The sequence below is a fragment of the Narcine bancroftii genome, chromosome 6, assembly GCF_036971445.1.
Source record: "Narcine bancroftii isolate sNarBan1 chromosome 6, sNarBan1.hap1, whole genome shotgun sequence".
NCBI lineage: Eukaryota > Metazoa > Chordata > Chondrichthyes > Torpediniformes > Narcinidae > Narcine > Narcine bancroftii.
The window spans coordinates 145,958,045-145,980,552 of record NC_091474.1 but is presented as its reverse complement, the minus strand read 5'-3'; the positions used below and the strand labels follow the sequence as shown (position 1 = coordinate 145,980,552).

General features: G+C 39.6%; 1 protein-coding gene across 5 annotated transcripts in view; it reads right to left on the bottom strand.

Moving 5' to 3' along the window:
- Window positions 1-22,508, bottom strand: part of grhl1 (grainyhead-like transcription factor 1) — a 157,289-nt gene that overhangs the window by 63,706 nt on the left and 71,075 nt on the right. For all 5 annotated transcript variants that reach the window (XM_069886280.1, XM_069886278.1, XM_069886281.1 and 2 more), the window contains 4 exons: window positions 18,442-18,518; window positions 17,727-17,880; window positions 16,319-16,430; window positions 7,978-8,072 (listed from right to left, as the gene is read on the bottom strand). In XM_069886280.1, the coding sequence (XP_069742381.1) occupies window positions 7,978-8,072; window positions 16,319-16,430; window positions 17,727-17,880; window positions 18,442-18,518 (438 nt within the window). The remainder of the gene's footprint in view (window positions 1-7,977; window positions 8,073-16,318; window positions 16,431-17,726; window positions 17,881-18,441; window positions 18,519-22,508) is intronic.

Sequence of the window (22,508 nt, the reverse complement as noted above, 5' to 3'; positions counted from 1 at the left end):
TCCTTTGCCTTTTGTCAGTGAGGTGGGCTCTGCGGTCTTCTTCAAAGGAGGTTTCTGCCCGCCAAACTGTGAGGCGCCAAGATGCACGGTTTGAGGCGTTATCAGCCCACTGGCGGTGGTCAATGTGGCAGGCACCAAGAGATTTCTTTAGGCAGTCCTTGTACCTTTTCTTTGGTGCACCTCTGTCACGGTGGCCAGTGGAGAGCTCGCCATATAACACGATCTTGGGAAGGCGATGGTCCTCCATTCTGGAGACGTGACCCATCCAGCGCAGCTGGTTCTTCAGCAGCGTGGACTCGATGCTGTCGACCTCTGCCATCTCGAGTACTTCGACGTTAGGGGTGTAAGCGCTCCAATGGATGTTGAGGATGGAGCGGAGACAACGCTGGTGGAAGCGTTCTAGGAGCCGTAGGTGGTGCCGGTAGAGGACCCATGATTCGGAGCCGAACAGGAGTGTGGATATGACAACGGCTCTGTATACGCTTATCTTTGTGAGGTTTTTCAGTTGGTTGTTTTTCCAGACTCTTTTGTGTAGTCTTCCAAAGGCGCTATTTGCCTTGGCGAGTCTGTTGTCTATCTCATTGTCGATCCTTGCATCTGATGAAATGGTGCAGCCGAGATAGGTAACTGGTTGACCGTTTTGAGTTTTGTGTGCCCGATGGAGATGTGGGGGGGCTGGTAGTCATGGTGGGGAGCTGGCTGATGGAGGACCTCAGTTTTCTTCAGGCTGACTTCCAGGCCAAACATTTTGGCAGTTTCCGCAAAGCAGGACGTCAAGCGCTGAAGAGCTGGCTCTGAATGGGCAACTAAAGCGGCATCATCTGCAAAGAGTAGTTCACGGACAAGTTTCTCTTGTGTCTTGGTGTGAGCTTGCAGGCGCCTCAGATTGAAGAGACTGCCATCCGTGCGGTACCGGATGTAAACAGCGTCTTCATTGTTGGGGTCTTTCATGGCTTGGTTCAGCATCATGCTGAAGAAGATTGAAAATATACACAGCAGAAAGCACATTGGGCTTGAAGAATTAAGCATGGCACTATAATTAATTGCTGGATGTTGAGGATAATGGGGATGCTAAAGGGACAGCCCGGGGCATCGGGAGTTTGGATGCGCGGGCAGCCTTGGACTATGGATTTATGTTGCACATACAAGACGTCATCAAAACATAACTTTCTTCCCATTTCAACCCGGCAGCACGGCTCACCCTTTTAGACTGGCTAACTTGGTGGATAAAAACTGGGTCAGCTCAGACCTCCCCCTACTCTGCATTCGATGCATTCACATAGGTAGGAGAAGTGTTCGAAAGGCAGATAATAGCCAGTTTGAATCCTCTGTGTGAAAGAGTTAATAGTTTGAAGAAAGAAGCCTACTCTATGCTGGTATCTGTACAGTGTGTTTCTGACTGTCTGAAAATCACTTAACCAAAAATCTTAGTTATACAAAAAAAAATGTTCTTGCGATGTGCTCATGTGGGGCTCTGTCACACTTTTAGCACCAGTTTGGTAACAACAGAGTTCAGAACCAGCTAGGAAGACAGACGCTGAACAGCTCAGAGAAGCAGGCTGCAATCTCGAGCCATCAGTGAGCGACTGGATGAAGTCAGCAGGTCAGACAGTCCAAGGGGAAATCGTCATAGTTTCAGGTAACTCCTTCCCCTCTGTCTTTCCATTTCTTATTTATCCTCCACTGTATTTGGTTCTCTGCTGTCCTGGAGTCATCAAGGAGATTAGGAAGAACTTCTTTAGCCAGAGGGTCGTGGATCCGTGGAACTTACTGGCGCATACAGCAGTGGAAGCCAGATCACTGGGAGTATTTAAACAAGAAATAGACAGGTATCTCATTAGTGAGGGCATCAAGGGATATGGGGGAAAAGGCCGGAAATTTGAACTAGTGTAGAGTAGCTTAGTGTAGATTTATGGAACAGACTCAATGGGCCTCGTGGCCTGCTTCTGTTCCTTTGCTTGTGATCTTGTGAGAGCGACCTCCCAGGCAGGAGTGGCAACAGCAGTGGGGAAGTGACGGGGATCAGAGATGGTGGCAGGAGTGACAAGGACCTCAGACTCTTGGGCAGGAGTGGCAACGGTGGTGGGGAAGTGTTGGCCAATTCAAGTATTCTGCTGATGCTACTGGGCTCCTTAAAGCCATTTCTTGGTTATCTGAAAAATCAGGTTAACTGAAAAATGTCTATCCCAAGCCTTTCAGATAATTGGAAACATACTGTATGGCTTCACCAATCTGGTTCATTCTGAACTGCTCTCTGAAGCAACCTACTGAGCAACTCTTTGGCAACAAACTGCCTCCAGTGGTTTAAAAGGACAGCCCACCATCAATGTCCCAGAACAATGAACCCCAAACTTTCTATTCGCTCTCAAATATCATCTCTGTGTAAGGTACATCTATCATTTTTACACCGACGTTCATCGCCCTCACAGACTTGGCCAAAGTGTAAAAGTATATTTCATCTGCAAAACCAACAGGAATCCAGCGTCACACAGTTACCATCGTTATTGTAATAATATGTGACACTTAATCTGTTCCCAAATACCCACAAGCACATGTGAAGAGGGAAAAAAAAATTAAGGAAGGGACTTCAATCAAAACATCCACCAGTTTCCTCAGAACACCATAAGGATTTCCAGCATTTAGTTGTTTTGTGTCACTTGAGGAGTTTTCTATCTAAGTTTACTTATTTTCAGTACATTCTTTAAGCAAATGGGACTGGAGTGCAACACAGTGATCTGGGTTGGGAAGGAAAACTCTCCAGCAACACTAAAGGAAGCAAGAGATGGAAGGGAGGAGAGAGAGTGAAGAGAATTCCCCAGCAACTCACCTGATATCACCACACTGAACTGAACTCTTTTCATGCATGCTTAAGCCAAATTTGTGAGTGAATCATAAAAAAAAATAAACGAATGGAGGGCGACTACAACAGTTCATTGAGGGACCAACTTCTATCCCTCCAACCTAAATCTCGGAAGTGATTCCTGGTTAGGCTGCATTACACTTACAATATGGATCCAAACTAATAGTGGCTTTTAGTTGTAAATTTGTTGGAAGAAAAGTGAACTGTCTGGCCAATGAGGTCATGCATCAAGAGCATGTGGTGCCTGCATTTCTCAATTAGTCCAGTCTTCACTTTACAGCACGGTAACAGGGCCCTTTCAGCCCATGTCATTCAAATACACCCATGTTGCTAATTAACCTACTCATCCCATATGTCTTTGGAAGGTGGAAAGAAACTGAAGCACCCAGAGGAAATCTGTGATATTTCTTTTATTACAATAAAGAAACTTGGGTTCTTTTTAAACAGCTAGATTTATTAACTAAGTGAACCGCATTAAGACAGTACCCACACAGACTAGACCACATGTGGAGGCCTCCATCTTGAATCTACAGCATTCCCAAGATACAACATTTCCCCAGATGCCACACACTCCATCTCCCAACTCCTGATGATAGCACTCTATCACTACATCCCCTTTCCTTGAGATGTTTAATCATTAACCAGTAAGTAATTCTTTTCATCCATGTGAAACAGATCAGTCCCAACTTTCTGCCATGGTTCTGGTGTTATGTCAGTTATGATCATGGGTTCCTTTACGTGATGCTTCAAACAGATCTCACAACTTGAAACAATCGTGTCAATGTCAGCATTTATAGCTGGTCAATAAACAACATTTCTGCTCTGAGTAGAAGCCCATTGACAACACTCATCTCAGCTCTGATGTTGGAGTATGGCTGACATTCACCTCTAGGCCATCCTTCATTCAGATTCTTGATGACCTTCTATAGCACTGTGTCCTTTTCTGTTTCAGCTGCGATCTGCTTGGATTTCATGTAAGATATGGGAAGAGATTCAGTGATCAGATTCACATGGAGATTCACATCTGTCTCGGTGGAACTCTCAGTGTGTGCTTCATTTGCCATGGATAATGCATCAGCTAACACAATAAGTTTCCCTGATGTGTACACCAATTCAGAGTCATAACATTGAAGCTTCATCATCAATCTTTGGATTCTCGACAAAATTTCATAGAGATTTTTCTTAATTATTGCTATTAATGGCTTGTGGTCTGTCTCTGCCACGAATGTTGATAGAGCATACACATCACTGTGGAATTTCTCAAGTCCATAGACTAGACCTAGACACTCTTTCTCAATCTGTGCACATCGACATTCAGATGTTGTCGTCGTCCTTGATGCGTATGAGACTAGCCTCCAATCTTCTCCCACAGCCTGAAGTAGATATTTTTGTCCTTCTAGATGTGTCAAAGAACGTCAAAAATACTGGATCTGTAGTAAGAATGATCTTCAGTCATCCTCATGGTTGTCTGTTCACTTGAATTCACATTTGTCCTGAAACAACTTCCTCAGGTATATTGTTTTGGAAGACAGTTTTGGTTATGAATTTACCAATGAAATTGATCATTCCCAGCACTCTCAATGTGCTTTTTTTGTCAGTGGGTCTTGGCATCTGTAAAATTGCTTTTTCCTTGCTCTTGTCTGGCTCCACATCTGCCTCTGACAATTCATCTCGCAAAAGGTGATTTCCTTCACACCAAACTGACGTTTTTCTCTGTTTAACTTGAATCCATACTTCTGGATGTGTTGTAGCACTTTGAGGAGCCTTTCATGGTGCTATTTTTGTGTGGATCCCCATAGGATCATGTCATCCATGTGCACACTTACTTCATTTATGCCTTCTAAGATGCGTGCCATTGTCCTGTGGAACACTGTCAGAGCTGAGGAAATTCCAAAAGCCACCCTCAGACAGGAGTATCAGCCAAACAGTGTATTACATGTACAGTATTTTGTGCTATCATCTTGCAGTTTTATTTGCCAGAAGCCCTGGAATGCAACCAATTTAGTGAAAAACTTTGCACTGGCCATCTCACTTGTAATTTCATCTTTGGACGGAATCTGATAATGTTCTCTCTTTAATTTGCATTCAAGTCTTTTGTGTCCATGCACATGTTTAGGTCACTTTTCTTTTTGACACACACCATTGAATTCACCCATTCTGTGGGCTCCTCCACTTTCTTTATGACACCCTAGTGCTGTCATTTGGTCGAGTTCCTGCTTATCTTTTAGTTCTGCTGGAACCTGCCTCAGCGCATGCACTACTGGCTGTGCATCCTCTTAACTGTATCTTATAGATGAATGGTAGAACTCCAAATCCCTTGAAGATGTCAGAAATTGATCCAGTATTTCCTCTACACTGTTCCATTCATTGTCATTGTTGTGTAGTTCACCCTCTTGACTAATCTTAAGTTTTCACATGTTTTGTCATCAAGCAGAGATATATACCCATCTGGGACTACTGTGAATCTGAGGTGGTGCTCTTTATCTTTAACTTTTACCTTGAGTTTACATGTACCTTTCATGTCGATGTTCTGTCCATTGTATCCTTTGAGCATTACAGTATTTGCATGAATGTATGGCTTTATTTTCATCGCCCTGATGTCACGTTCACAGATCAAATTGACGTTTGCCTGTAACCAGCGTGAAAAGAATACTTTGCATAGTGATTCTGCTCTTTGCACTTGTTACAGACTTTTTCATAAGATGGGGATTGCTTTGGCGCATGTTTAATGCCGCATTGTTTACAAATGAATGTCTCTCCATCTTTTTGTTGTTCCCTGTATCTCATTTTTTGATTATGTGAGTATCCAGACCCTGTGGCTATGACTATGCCTTCATTTTCACTGGTTTTTAAATTATCACTGTACTTTTTTGCATGCTGCTGAGCTAATTCACTGGTGTGGCATATCTTCACAGTTCCAGCTAAGGTAAGTTCTGTCTTTTGCAGCAACCTCCCTCTCTTATCATTAATCTCCAACACAATTTGATCACAGATCATTGAATCTTGTAATGATCCAAAATTGCATGTTCTTGCTTTTAATTTTAAGTCTGTTAAAAAAAGTATCAAAGCTCTCTCCCTGCAGCTGCGTGCATGAGCAAAACACGTACCTCTCGATGGTTTCATTTTTCTTTGGTGATCGTCAAACATCTCAATAATTTTGTCATATTTGCTCTGATCTTCTGCCTTGGCAAAAATAAATGTGTGGAAAACCTTTAGAGCTTTAGGTCCCATCACAGTAAGTAGCATTGCAATTTTCCATGTATCCGGTTGGCTATTGATTCCAATCACTTGAATCTTTCTTTAAACAGCTCCCACTCATGGTCAACATTTCCAGTCCATTTTACGGCATCAGGAGTTTTTTAAACTTTCCATATTTTCTCTGTGGATATCGACTGTTACTCACTACGCACAATGTAGTGTTTCTTTGTTTCTTTCACTTGTGTGCATAGCAGCACACTCCTGGTGTTTCGTCCACTCCTGGTACCATATGATGCTTCTTTTATTACAATAGAGAAACTTGGGTTCTTTTTAAACAGTAAGATTTATTAACTAAGGGAAGAGCATTAAAACAGAACACCCACAGGTCAGACCTCATGTGGAGGCCTCCATCTTGAATGCAACAAGATGCAACAGCATTCCCCAGAAGCCACAAACTCCATCTCTGATTCCTCCTGGTGGTGAGCACTCTATCACTACAAACAAACACAGTCACAAGGAGAACTTGCAAACTCCTTTTGGACAGCATTGGATTCAAGCTCTGTCAAACTCTTCTCAAAGAAACTCTCTGCACATGAAGTGTGCAGACATATTTCTGAATGGCCATCATGTGGTCATGATTTGTCCTGCAAGGTTTGACCTTTCCAAAATAACAAAACTGAAAATAACTAATTTCTCAGATACTGTATACATGTACTAAAAGTTCACAGTTGTCTTGAAGAGCATTAATGAAGATGGTGAAGGGGACAAGGTATAGATTGTGGATGGTCATGTTAGCAATTGTTTGTAAAAGCAGTTGAGCTTGGCCAAATGCCTCAGCGTCTAAGAAGGCACCAATTGTTTTCTCATCCCTGAAATCATCAGTCATCATTTCTGAAACCTCAAATACCCACAAGACTTATGAAGCCAGCATCAGTCAGTTGATCAAGTTACTTCGATGAGGGGCTCAAATCCAAAATGTCGGTTATGTATCTTTATCTTTGCCTCATAAAGTACGTTGCTTGACCTGCTGAGTTTCTCCAATAATGACACAATGCTGCAGAAACTTAGCAGGTCAAACAGTGTACTTCACATAGCAAAGATAAAGATACATAACCAATGTGGCAGGCTTGAACCCTTCATCAAGATATGAAAAATGTAGACAGGTGCCCAAACAAAATGGTGGGACGAGTGGAAGGAGCATGAGGGAAGAGGGTAGAGAGCTGGAGAAAGAAAGACAAAGGGAAAGAGAATGGAGGGAGGGAGAAGGTAGGTTAGCAGAAACTGAAGTTGATGTTAATGACATCCGGGTTGGAGAGAGCCCAGACGGAAAATCAAGTGCTATTCCTCCAATTTACAGGTGGTTTTCCAGCATTGTATTTTTACATCAGTCAGCAATAATTCCACTCGGATCTAACACCACAGAGACTGAAGATCCACTCAATAATAATTATAATTCGTGGCAATTTACATAACGCATTGAAATTTGTCACATGATGGGCATTTGGCAGTTACAGAAAGAAAACCTTCACTCTATTTTAGAATTCGAATTCCGGATTCGGTTGAATTTTTCAAAAACTATTTGGACATATAGCATGGTAACAGGCCCTTTCAGCCCACAAGCCCGTGCTGCTCAATTACACTCAATTGACCTACAACCTCCCAGTACATTTTGAAGGGAGGGAAAACCCACGCAGACATGGGGAAAACATACAGACTCTTTGCAGACAGAACAGGATTTGAACCCTGGTCCCAATCGCTGGCGCTGAAACAGCGTTATACTAACCGCTACGCCATCTGTGCCACCCAAGTAATGACCTCTTGGATCATGGCAGTGACAAAGGTTATTATTCATACTTGCACCCACTAATCTGGAGAAAGCCTGAAATTGAATCATGTCACTTTGCAGAGAAGTGTCCTACCTTAGCTTCATCGCTGATGTCCCAAGTAAAGGAGATGGCATTGTAAGCGATTTCTTCAATATTACTAATTGTGTTGAAACTTTCTTTGTAATCAGCTGCAGAAGAATAGAAACAAAGAGCTGCTCATTCCATACAATTTTTAAAAGCTTTAGTGAACCATTTTAAACTGTTTAAGGTTTGCCATATATAGTCCAAGGAAGTCTTGCCATTGTCCGAATAGCACACTGAATCACCATATTGTCACTCGTCACATCACGTGGAAAATAATTTATTTACCAGGTGATGTTTCTGAACTAGCAACCCTAGCATGAAATATTCTATGCAGGAAGGACAGAAGTAGGCACTTTTTAAGTAGGTCTTTTTAAGTCTCCTGGAGCTTGCATTGCTGATGGATCAAACAGGTGTCTGCAGCTGCAAGAGGATGCAGGAGCTCTGGAGACAAATCTATGGTCACTCAGCAACTCTGAAGGGACTCTCTTTTGCTTATCTTTCTCTTTTTTTTGTATGGGATGCTGGGCAGCATTAATGGCGACTTTGTCTTACTGCAGGCAGAAGGCAATTTTGTGTAATATTACATATTCTGCGCTATCACATTATAGCATGACAATAAAGGAATCTTGAATTTGTGAAGTCTGAACACAAATTCATAATTTGAGTCTACAAAGTGCTCAGTAAAAACATATATTGAATTTGAAACAGTTAAATTCATAACAAAAGTTCACCCTCAGCCTCCAGGGCATCCGTAATTAAAATTTCCATACCGAGTTTTTCTTTCTTTCAGTAGATGTTGTGTTTAATTTTATCTGGTAGTGAGTGTATTTGTTTAGGCTTACTGCTGCCACAGGTACTTACTTGCATGCTAATGCTTTCTTGAGTTTTAACATTCTAAGAGATGGAAGAGTATGAAAATGGTTTTGGAAGAATTGCAAGGCTCCCTGTATTCATGTCAGACTGCACTGCTGCTCAGACTTATTTGATTTTCATAGAGGTCTTAAAACTTCATTAAGTATGTGACAATTGGCACCCTCTGGCAAGTCTGGTCGAATTAGGCCATGGTGTCTGAACTACTTATTCCAAATTTGAAGTTTCAAAGCTGAGGGCCTTGGGGTAGTGCCCATAACATTGTTCCAATAGTCTGAGAGAGCTGGAGGGTAAGGAGGTGTTAACTGTCTAAAGTAGATGTTAACCCAGTGTCAAGGAGGCTACCAACACTCCAGAGACACCCCCTCACACAATTAGCAATATGCATTTCTTAAAATTAAATTAGTCACTTAATATGTGGTCCAAATTTTCTACAGGCTGTCCCTGGGTCATGCACAGGTTTCATTTAACAGAGGATTTTATCCATGTCAGAAAATACAGAGCAATCACTCAAAATGGTAATCATATCTCCACAGTACTGTGAAGGATGGCATCAAATACACATAAGAAAAGACAATCACTGAATGTATAAAGAATCCTATTCTGCTGTTCATAGGAGCATGTACATATATCAGCTATTTGAATGCAACTTTATGGAAACTCATTCTTATATTTGTAAACTGGGGAACTGTAAAACATTTTTTCATGGCTTTCACCGAAATAACCTTGAGAAAGGCCTCAGGCCTGAAATGTCGGTAATACATTTTTACTTCCTCTGGGTGCTGCGAGACCTGCGGAGTTCCTCCAGCATTTATGTGCTTTTACTACAATCATAATGACTGCAGATCTTCATGTTTTACTGCCTCAAAATTCATCTCAGGTCTACAGCCCATATAAATGTAATATGTTTCTGTGGTAGAATACAATGAATTGGGGCTTTAGTGTTACCAACCAGAAAATAATTTATGGGCAAGATCTCTTGCCCATGAATCATATAATCTTATATCAAGGCTTTGCAAGACTTTCAGGAGGGTTAGAGGCAGGTTCCACTGTGCCTACCTTTACTTTCAAATGTAAATTTCTGTTGGGAAATCAATTTGAGATTTTACAGGAAACACAAAGCATTCAGGTTAAACTCAGCTGCTTGGAATTGCAACAATATTTACTGACGCCTTGCATGGCAATCAGCTTTGACAAACCTATAATTATTAGAGCCTTGTTATTGGTGTTAGGTTGCAAGGCAAAACTCTGTGGTCTTTCAGCAGTTAAAAATTGAGGAAATAAGGGAATTTGCATACGTGTCTGTTTATGAAGCACCTAAAGATCAGGATTAGATATCCCCCTTGAACTCCAAAGCCATAATACTTCCTGGGTTAAATTTACCCTTCAGCACAATTTTAGACTTCTTCCAAACTGTAGCCAGATATTTATCCACACTGATGACAGCCAGTGTACTCTCATTACTCAATGCTCATTGATCCTTTGGGGGGGGGAAATAATTTATTCACAAAAGCCAATCCATGGAATTTACAGAAGTAATCTGATCTCCTTTCTGGAATTCTGCCAACATCATTAAGATCCAGGATCTTATGCCTGCACAACACATCGCCTTGAGTTCCACGCAGTAAGTACGCACCTCGCCCAACCCACATATACTTCCTTATGAAGCTAAAGGAGACAACCAAAGCACCAGAGAGAGTCCTGGGCCAAGTGTAGAGATAAAAGACAAATCAAAATCAACTCTAACAGTCAAAAGCAAAATAAACTAGTGATCTTCCTGCTATCACGTTGTTCCTCATTCATCCACTACTACAACACATTGCTCCTCACTTTTCATCCCACCAACTTCCTCATTCAGTATATCATTCTTCAACGCTTACAATTCAATAGGCCAAATAGGTCAACATGGACCCTTTATTGCATTGTGTGAGTTCTAATATTATTTAAGTTTGATGAACTTTTGTGTTTTTCTGCAGAAAAGTTTCTTAAAGCTGGAAAATTTAACATTTCCTTACTTGGGGAGATTCCTAGTTGGATTAGCTGCTTTTTGACAGATTATTACAGCATTCCAAAACCCAAAGCAAATTTCCAAGGTCAGACATCATTTGTTGTGAAGATTAAGAATTTAACATGGCAAAATGAGGCATTTTTAATCACTACCAGACTTTTTTCCCCCTTCGTCCTGCAACTGAGGACATTGACTGACAGGGAAGCAAGGACAACCACTAACTTTGCCTACATACTCCTCTGCATAGACAGTGGTTGCATCAGGATACAAGGAAGACTTTCCTTGCATCCCTCAGATGGCAGATGGGTTATTTTCAGATAACATGGTGGAATTTACAAAAATCCAAATTACAAGGTTGAAAGTATTAGAGAAATTCTGGGACTAAAGTAGCCAAATCCCAAAGACCTGAATGCTAAGGTTTTAAAGGAAGTGGGTCCAGAGATAATGAATCCATTGGAAGAAATGTTTCATAATAGACTAATTAATCTCTGGGTGGCTACTGGATGTTTGGAAAACAGCCAATGTGACCTCCTTGTTCACAAAATGAGAAAGGCAGAAGGCATGGAACTACAGGCCAGCTAGTTTAACAGCTATTAATGCACAATACCTTTGTGTCTATAACTGAAGAGGAATGATCTAATCATATTGGAAACCTGAAAATAATTAAACCAAGTCACCATGATTTTATTAACAGTGTCATGTTCAAAAAAATTCCTTAAATTCTTTGAGGATGTAACAAGAAGAGTTGATAGAGGGGATTATGAATACAAAATTGACTTGGTGGTTGAAGCCAGAGGGTGAGAGGGGAAAGTTGCTTTTCAGCTTGGAAGCTGGTCATCAATTGTGTGCCAGAGACATTGGTATGGGTCCTCTATTGATTATCATCTATATTAACAATTTGGATGACAGTGTTAATAAATGGTTAATAAATTGGTGTTTTAGAGAGCAGTGAAGAAAGTTTTCTTAGATTAAACAGGATGTAGATAAAATGGGAAAATGGGTCACGGAATGGCAGATGGAATTTAACTTGTACAAGGCTGATTGAACCAGGGCAGAACTTACATGGTGAATGGCAGGGCCATGGGGAGTGTTATAGAACAGTGACTTGGGGGTACAGATACATTTAGTAGCTCCACAAAAGTGGTGTCGCTGATTGAGTTGTGAAGAAGGTGTTTGCTTTCATTATTCAGGGCGTTGAGTTCCCGAGCAGTGATGTCATGTTACAACTGTACAAGATATCACTGAGACTGTGTATTGTGCACAGTTTTGGTCACCCTGACATAAAGATATAACATTAAGCTGGAAAAGATGGAGAAAAGGTTCACAAGAGTGTTACTGAGACTTTTAGGCTTGAATTACAAGGAGAGATTGGATAGGCTGAGACCTTTCTCCCTGGAGCAGTGGAGTCTAAAGGAGAATAGAGGTTTATAAAATCATGAGAGGTATAAATAAGGTAAATTGTCATAGTCTTTTTTTTATCCCATTAGGAGATCTCACTTCCTTCCAGATGCATAAACAGATCTTCTTGGTAAGGCAGAGTTTCAGATGTCCCCCGTCCAACTTCGTCTACAACACGGTGAGACCAAGCACAGATTAAACAATTGCTTTGTTGAGCACCTGTGCTCTGTCCTCCTGTGCCAGGTATTTGAATCCCTTCCCCATTTCCACACAGGCTTGTCTGTCCTCAGCCTCATCCATTGCAAGAGTGAGGCCAAATGCAAACTTGAAGAACCGCATATCATATTCCATTTGGGTAGCCTCCAACTGCATGAACATTGAATTTGCCAATTTGACATCACTTCACCTTAATTCTGTCCCACTGTTTCCACCTGTCCCATTCTCCCAGACCATTCCAGTATTCTTTTTCATTCACCCCCTTGTTCAGTGGTCTCGACCTCTACTCCACTTCTTCTACTTTCATCTATCTAATATCCTTTTGGCCCCTTGCTTTCCCCTCCCCCTTCTTTTAATGCTTGCTATCTCCCCTTCCCATCTTAGTTTGAAAAAGGGACTCAAACTGAAACAGACTGCCCCCAAGGATGCTGCCTGACATGAGACTCTTCAGTCACTTTTACACCTGTGTCCAAAAAATGAAATTAACACTACCAAACTTTAGATTCTATTATTGGGCAGCCAATATAAGTAATTTAATCTTATTGTTACATTTTGATAAGTTAGCTGATCACCCTTTATGGTAGAAATGGAATTGAATTTTTCTAAAAAGACACCTATGTGGGCTATTTTAGGTTCATTTTTACCTTTTAGTTTTTTCTAAATTGACTAGTAACCCAATAATGAGGCATAGATTAAAGATATGGACCACAATTTAGGAAATTTTTTGGTTATCATACCTTTTCTTTTGTCACTTCTATTGCAATGAATCATCTTTTCCAACCTTCTTTGTTAGATATAGGTTTTAAGGAATTAGGCATTAAAAGTTTTAAAGATCTTTTTATTCGAGGTAATTTTGCTTTATGTGATAAGTGTAAAATTTGTGAAGCTTAATTGATTCATATGTTTTGGGAGTGTCTGAACTTAGAACATTTTTGGGAAGAGATTTTCCAAACTTTTATCAATGATTCTTAAGACTAAATTAGAACCAAGTCTTTTGATTGCTTCATTTGGTTTTTCTCTAGAAGAGGATATATCTCTGTCCTCAATCCGGAAAGAGAATCTTAGTTTTTGCTTTGTTGATAGCTAGATGAGCAATTTTGATGAAGTGGAAAGACATTGTTTCACCCACTCGTATTCAATGGTTACATGATATCATGTCTTATTTAAGTTTGGAAAAAAAATTAGATATAATAATAAAGATGCAAAGTCTGAAGTTGATAGGATGAGGGGCCCATTCATGGATTTTTATCATAATCTGAGGATTTAAGTACTGTAGATGCGCTGGGGATTCTCTGTCTGGTGTCTGGGGGCCATCATTCAATTCATATTTACAATATATACAGATAACCTTGTTTAGAGGGAGGGGGTAGATTAGTTATGATTTAATTATAATTATAGAATTTGGTGCCCTTAGAAAGTAAATTATGCAATAATTATGGTTCTGCTTCTAATTTTCAGTTGTTATGTGACATATATATGATATGATTTGACTTATGTGTAAAGGGTTTTTATTAAGCTTAACAAAATATTTTAAGAAAGGAAGAGAGACAGAGAATTTTAGAAGACATATATGTCAGTACTGGAGTGATTACGTTCCACAATTGGCAACAGGCTTCTCAGACATCCTGGAGGGTTGCAGGGCAGAAGGAAATTATTTTCTGCTAATCAGGCAGTCCCTTGGAGTTGAAATGACATTACAGTGATAGAGGAGAGATTACAGAGCAAATCCAAAACAAGGAAAATTTTAAAAGTGTACCATTGCGTAACCAGGAATCTTCGCGAGTCCACAGAAGGCGGGTGATATGAAGGGAAATGGGATTTTAGACAACAGCTTTAGCTGACATCATATTTAAGGAGTATGGATGAAAGTTAATTGGCTAATATGTCCAGAGGAGAATAATTATAGCAGCTCATTAGTTGAAGCAGAGACTGTCACAGATACAAAAATGACCAGTTTGACCATTTTTTAAAATTTAAAGATACATCAAGGTAACCGGCCCTTCCAGCCCACAAGCCTATACCAACCAAATACACCCATGTGACCAATTAACCTACCAATCTTGTACATCTTTGGAAAATGGGAGGAAACCAGTGCATCCAGAGGAAGCTAACGCAAACTCAGAGATAACATACAAACTTCTTACAGACACCACCAGATTCGAACCTGTGTCAATGGCATTGTAATAGCTTCACACTGACTGCTACCTAACTGTGCCATGAAAATATGTGTTCAAAGCTAAATTCAGGATTAAATATGGCATTAAGATTGGTATGGAGACACCAATAATACCCTTGAGCGTAAAGCCCTCCAAAAAGGTAGTGGACACAACCCAGGACATCATAGGCAAAACCCTCCCCACTACTGAGAACATCTTCAGGGAACACTGCCATGGGAAAGCAGCAGCAATCATCAAGGATCCACAGCACTCAGCACACTCTGTTCTCACTGAATCCATTAGGAAGGAGGAGGCTTACTGTAAGTGCCACAAGGCTCACACCACCAGGTTCAGGAACAGTTGCTACCCCACCACCATCAGACTCCTCAAGAACAAACTCAATCAGGGACTCATTACTTATGCATTTTATTGATTTTTTAAAAAATTCTCTATGTTGTACAGTTTGTTTACATTTTTTAAAATTGATTACATGCATGCATTGTGTACAGTTTTTATTGGACTACCAATAAGTGGTAATTCTACCTGGCCCACAGAAAGAAGAATCTCAGGGTATGTGATGTTATGTATGTACTCTGACAATAAATTTGAAATCTGAAAATTGAAGAATGAAACAATAGTTGAACCAGAGAACAACCACAAGATAAAAAATACCTTCAGCTCTGTGGATGTGGGGATGAATTGTCTGTAGATGAGGTTTCTCTACAGCAGCCATTCTCAGTGAGGACCCTACAACACCCCTGGAGTCCCGGCAGATTTAAGTAAATGCCTAGTTTTATTTTCACCTCACGTAATATAAATATTTTTTTATGCAGTCGGTAGGAGAGAATTACAGATGAAACCAAAACCTGATTGCTTCATAGTGAAGAGGCCCATAAACTTTGAGCAGAGTCCTGGCTGGGGTGAGGTGGGGCATAGCTTAAAAATGGCTGCCCTACAACATTGTGGATTGCTTGCAAATCAAGATCTTCTGCTGAAATTCTGATCCCAATGCAAGTTTAAAACAAAGATGGGGGTAATAAATGGCCCCAGAAAGTAAATGGGTTAGATTCAGTAGTATTAAACAGTTGAAAAGTTGCAGACACTCACATCAGTGGCATTTGTTTCAAATCTTAGGGGCTGGAAAGTGCATGTTGCTGATTTTTAGCTGTTAATTGTTTTCCACTAACTAATGATGCCTGATGGTGAGGATGCATTTTCTATAAAACCAAGCAGCAAAAGATTAGTAACAAATCGGGTGAGCTGCAGTGGATTTCTGAGAAATTAGGAGAGGCCACCTTTCTTCAGACACTTTATCAATCTCACAGGGACAGGCATATCTTTCCAGGAATGTACTGAATGTCACATTTCTCAAGACTGGTCGTCTCTGACCTTTGCACCTTTTAGCAACAATGTCTGTGATAACCCTGAGGTCAGGGTTTGCTGTTGGCTATAAAGATGACCAGATCTTCACTTCAAGAATCTTCCAGCATATTCATGCACTGTTTTAGTTCATCCCACAGTAAACAACCCACAAGTGCATCAAAGGGATACCAATGCCTTATTTTCCCTGGTGAACCATTACGATTACAGGGACAACAACAAAAGTCCTAGTCCATGGAGGTGCAATAACAACAAGATCGGTAGTTCTTTCAACAGAGTGGTTCATTCACATCTGAAGAAAAATAAGTTAATTGTTACATACCAATGTCAATGCAGCGTTGCTTTGCAGTATGCTGTCGAGAGTGCCAATATTTCCAGTGCCTGAGTTGCTCATCCCGGATTTTGTCATCACCAAAAACAACCATTATCACACTCTAAAATGGGAATAAATAGTCACTGTTAGTATTTATTACAATAACAAAGTGGAAACTTCTCCAAAACTATTTAAATGGATATGGTATGATGGCCTAGAAATCCCTGGGATTGAAGGGAGGAGCATAGTGCACTGGAGATATTTTGAGTACGCCATTGTAAAATTCAAGAGCATCTGAGCCCCAGCAAACTGGGTGTTCCTATCAGACTCTCACAAGCTCTCCTTCAAATTCTGCTCTGCTTCAGAGAGTGGAGAAAATTGAAAAACCGGATATTGGCTTAATTCAGGTTTGAAGGTAGGATATCAAAAGTCTGATCAGATTCTGGAGGTCGTGAAGGAGGGGTGGCCTGTAAAATGACAGAAGGAGAAGATAACGAAAAGAACTGACTCAGTAAAATTTCTTGTTTATTTTTATTGTGACAACATTGTTTAACGGGTTTAATGTATCTTATAGATTGAACTTCAAATAAATGGGGAAGGGGGTGAGGGAGGGAGGGAAGGGAGGGGGGATAAAGGAGGAGAAAATGACACTATTTATTTAAGAAGAAAAATGTCTGTATGTATCTTGGTCAATATGGTTTATAGTGTGAAAAATAAAAAAAATTTAAAAAAAAGGAGGGGTGGCCTGCTGGGGCACAGTGATAAGTAGCATGGGGAAAGACAGGGTAGAGTGGGTGGGACTGCTGGGAGAGCTGCAAAGTAATTATAACGAACCTATCCAAGTCAAATTACCAGTGTTTGCCTGAGATCTGTTCAACTTGCATCCCAGGAATGCACACAAAATGCATGTTGGAACATTTCTTTAATTGAATCCAATTTCCTAAGCAACATCCGAAACCATTTGCATGGGGAATAACACCATAATGCTAGCATTCAACAAGGATATCTTATCGTTGATGAAAGAGAAAGTATCCAATTAAATTTCTATCTAGTGCAATTTAACCCAGAACTGTTACAGAAATGCATCACACTCTAGATTTTATTCAGATATATATTTATAATCCTTTAATATAAAAAAAATCACTCTGAGGGAAATGAATGATAGCAATCAGCAACATCGAAGAATGCCAAGAAAGTTGATGAATTGTTCTCACTAATTTTCAGTCATACAATCTCAAAATCTACTTCACTTACAAAGGTGTATGTTACCACAGATGCTTCTCTCAAAGACTGTAAAGATTCGACTTCAGCGTCAGCTTCTTTAATAAAATTGTTCTACATTACAAGCAGTTAACAAATCAAACTTATTACCATAAATGATAAATGAAATTCTTACACAGTGTCATTAACAACTTACTCTGACTTTACTGACTGGGTGAAGCATTTCTTTATTGGCACTCAATTCTTTGAGTGTGATGGGATAAAACTGTCCCTTATTCAGGTATGTCATAGTCCCATCACCTGTTTTCTGTTTAAGAGACTTGGAGGCTTCCAATACATACTCAAATGAACTATTGTAAAACAGAGAATAAAATATCAAATCAGATATTCAATCCTAGCAATATAAAAAAGATCAAGTTCATATAAAAGTAAATGCCACAAATATTAGCCCCTTTGAGGATTCTTGATTACTTGCGCATCTCTCTGTCCAAGACGACAATTTATTTTCTGATCTTGACTCCACTGAAAGCAAGCCACTCATCACCTGCATAAGGGTCTGACTTTCACAAACATGGTGCTATTTTGAAGTCTCATTCAACAGCTAAAAGTCTTCAGATAGTAGTTCTGATCAGACTCTCTATTCTGCTAATATCATCATTTGACCCATCAAACCCTGCATAGTTTGGGTCTAATTCTACACTCCTGCTGGAAAATAAAGTACTACTTAATATATAGTATTGCTAGCTGCATTTATTGCATAATGTTCCAAAATTACCAGTGTACACATCCTAAGAACAGTTGACACATTGATGAAATTACAGAACTATTTTAATAACAAATATGAATACAGTACACATGACTACATTTGTACATTTTAATTCCTACATAAATATTGTAATTTCAAGTATTACCTCATTCGATCAAATAGATACTCCTCTGAATCTAAAGCAGGCATTCGAATGGGGAGATCAGTTGGAAATCCAAACACCTGCCAATGAAATAAAACATAAATGAGGAGCAAAAACACTGGTCTATGATGGCCTTTCTTCCACTGATATTTTGCCATTCATGCTATTATACTGTAAGCACTTCAGCCTGAGCCAAAGGTAATCATACAATCTTGTTAATGAAACATTAGTAATTCTGTGCCAAGAATGTTAACTTCTTGACTGGGCCTTTTTCAGTTAAACCTAGTACTGAATGAATTTGTGTTTCCATCAGATTTTAAAAGGAGCTTATGTTCCATGCACAATTTAAAAAAAACATTTTTTCAAATATTTTTATTACATTATTATCAGTCTTTTGCACTAAACGTCTTTTCAGTTGGACCCTCACCTACTCCAATCTGGATACAAATATTATGAGCCCAGAGGACCCCAAAACCCAGCAGCAATAGAAATTCACCAAAACAAATAGTTATTTAAACAAAAGTTGTTTTTAATTATCTTTAAACATGAAAACAGGATCAAAATTTAACTTATTACTATTAACTTAACCTAACTTAACCCCTTCTAATTCTAAGCGCACACCAATGTAACATATGTCTAAGTGCAGAAAAGTTCTTTGATTCACAGTCCAATCTCACTTCTCTCTCCTCCACGTTCACTGGTTGCAGGCAATTCTTATACTATGCACAGAATTTAACATTTATGAATTTCACCAAGCTTTGATGCTTGAAAAGTAAATGGTTACCACTCAGGAAGGTTCTTGTCACTTTTCAAAGAGAGATTTGTTGCTTGTTGGGCACCCACAACTGATTCCTTTTGGATCAGCCACTTCAGTGTCTTGCCAAAGAAACTTGCCCCATCAGGGTTTTCCAGATGATATCCTCTTTCTTTCAGTTCACCACAGAGTTCCTTTTTGTTTCCCTTATTTCAAATGAAACATTATACAGCCAGCCATCTCCTCTTGTATGGACCATAAGGGCTTTGGCCAGGCTGAACTAAGAACTTACAACGCGGCTTCAAAATGTGGTTTCTCCACAAGCTTTGTCAGCTTGACATGTTCCCAAACCAGCTATTGCTACTGCTGAACTGTAGAACTCATTTCTCTCTCTCTCTCACACACACAGAGAAAACACTCTTAGAACAGCCAACTGCACTCAGACAAACTGTGGCTCCTGACGGACCTAATCTTCTGAGTTTGTTCATCTGCTGCTTTCCAAAACAATAATCCATTACTCCACAGCATGTCCAATTAACACCTACTTGTGAAGTCCTTACAGGCATTCTTCAAAGTTTCTGCAAAGGCACCCAGAGCCTGGACTGTCTAGCTTGAGCAGAGCTCCAGCATTTTTACATGAGATCGGTTTTGAAGTGTTTGTATCTATAAGTGTTCTAAACTAAAAAAATTGCAACAATATATCTCCTATATATATATATATATAAATATATAAAATAAATAAATAAACAAATATTAAGAAGATTTTTACATATTTATATATATCCACACACATACACACACAATATAAAATATAACATAAACTGTCACACAAGGTACTGTTGGACAAATCTAAAGGTAACACCAACCATTCTACGAGCTTCAATACGTCTAGTGCATAATGTAGTCTAACAAGTCAGTACAATATCATCAGCGAGTACCATTTTTTAAAGATACAAGACTCCTACAATTTTTCTGGTCAATAAAAATCATGTGTCATGTTGAAGAAAGAGGTCTTCAATATTCTTCACACCAAAAGTACTTTGACTAGTTATTATTGTACTGTGGTTTTCAGGATCCATAGCTGTTGCTTTTGGATATGTTGTACAACAGTGAATGCACTTTTAAGTATTTCAGTGCATGGGAAGAGCCTAATCTGCGAACAGATAAATACAAGCTGTTTCCATCTCTAAGTGGTATACAGGGACACTGTTGTCTAATATTTCTTATTTTCCATTTACCTTAATAAAAAGCAGCTGCCAACTAACATTGAAGAAAATGATCCTATGGACTCCTCTTCCACTTAAAAATCATTAAACAGTGTTAAACACATCTATAAATACTCCAATTTGCCTTCTTGTGCATTGGATACCAATTTATCCATTGACCATTTTACATAGCATATTAGCTATATCAATGCCTTCTGGATTGCAACCAACATGTTTCACTATATTGTGGGGGTGGTGGCTTGGTGTGAATTCAAAGACTGACAGAGACCAAGTGTATAAAACCTGGCCGGTAGAGCATACCATTCTTTCATCAGAAGTAACGATCAAACCTCAACTACTGCCACAGTATTTATCCAGAAATTCAAACCAGCTTCTGTTTGAGTGCCAAGGCATTAGCATATCATCAGACTTGTTCCTATGAAGGAAGAGGGGTGTGGAAACAGAAAAAAATAGCTTTTTGGCATGCCCTAAAGAAGGGACAGGTATTATGTAAATATTTTCTTTCTTTATTATTGATGGTAACTATTTGAAAATGATTTTAATTGAGAAAGATAGTCACACGGTTGAGAATTAATACAGGGAAACACATTCTGTGAAAGGGCTAGATGGATTAGAATTTGTAAAATGTGTGCAGGATAGTTTGATGCAACAAGACGTTGAGGTACTGACTAGAGAAGGGGCAGTGTTGGATCTATTGTTGGGGAATGAGATAGAGCGGGTGACAGAGTTATGCGTTGGGGAGCACTTCGGATTCAGTGATCATAGTACCATTAGTTTCAATATAATTATGAAAAGGGATAGGTCTGGTCCAAAGATTTTGAGTGGGGAAAAGTTAGATTTGAAGAGATGAGAAAGGACTTGCAAGGAGTGGTTTGGGCTGATTTGTTTTATGGGAAGGAGGTAGAGGAAGTCTTTTAAAGGTGAGATTTTGAGGGTACAGAATCTTTATGTTCCTGTTAGGATAAAAGGCAGAGCCAAAAGTTCAAGAAAGCCATGGTTTTAAAGGGAGATTAGAAATTTGGTTCAAATAAAAAGGGAAGCCTATATTAAATATAAAAAACAAGGTGTAAACAAGATGCTTGGAAAATACATTGATTGTAAAAAGAATCTTAAGAAAGAAATTAGGAAGGTGAAAAGAAGGTACGAGGTGGCTAGAGCAAACAGGGTAAAAGTAAATCCGAAGAGTTTTTACAAATATGTTAATAGCAAAAGGAGAATGAAGGATAAAATTGGTCCCTTAGAGAATCAGAGCGGACAAATGTGTGCGGAGCAGAATGAGATGGGGGAGATATTGAATGAGCTCTTTGGTATTCACTAGGGAAAAGAATATGAAATCATGTAGGATAAGAGAAGCAAAAGGGGTAATTATGGAAAATGTAGGGTTTAGGAAAGAAGGGGTGTTGGAGCTTTTGAAGCATATAAAGGTGGATAAGTCTCCGGGTCCTAACAGGATCTTCCCCAGGACCTTGAGGTGTTAGGGAAGAAATAATGGAGGCTCTGACAGTGACTTTTCAAAAGTCATTATAGGGGGGCATAGTGCCGGAGGATTGGCATATCGCACACGTGGTTCCTTTGTTTCAAAAGGGTTTGAGGAGTAAGCCTAGCAATTATAGGCCTGTAAGTTTGACGTCGGTGGTCAGTAAGCTAATGGAAATATTCTTAGAGATAATATATAAAAGTATCTAGAGAGACAGGGTCTGATCAGGAACACCCAACATGGGTTTGTGTGTGGAAGGTCACGTTTGACAAATCTTGTTGAATTTTTTGAGGTGGTGACTAGGAATGTTGATGAGGGTAGAGCAGTAGATGTTGTCTATATGGATTTCAGTAAGGCCTTTGATAAGGTTCCACATGGAAGGTTGGTAAGGAAGGTTCGGGAGCAAGATATTAATTTTGAGATAGTCAAATGGGTTCAAAGTGGCTAGAAGGTAGATCCCAGAGAGTCATGGTGGATAACTGTCTGTCAGGATGGGGGCCAGTAACAAGCGGTGTGGCTCAGGGATCGGTATTGGGTCCCTTGTTATTTGTCATTTACATTAATCATTTGGATGATGGAGTGGTAAAATGAATTGGTAAATATGCGGATGATA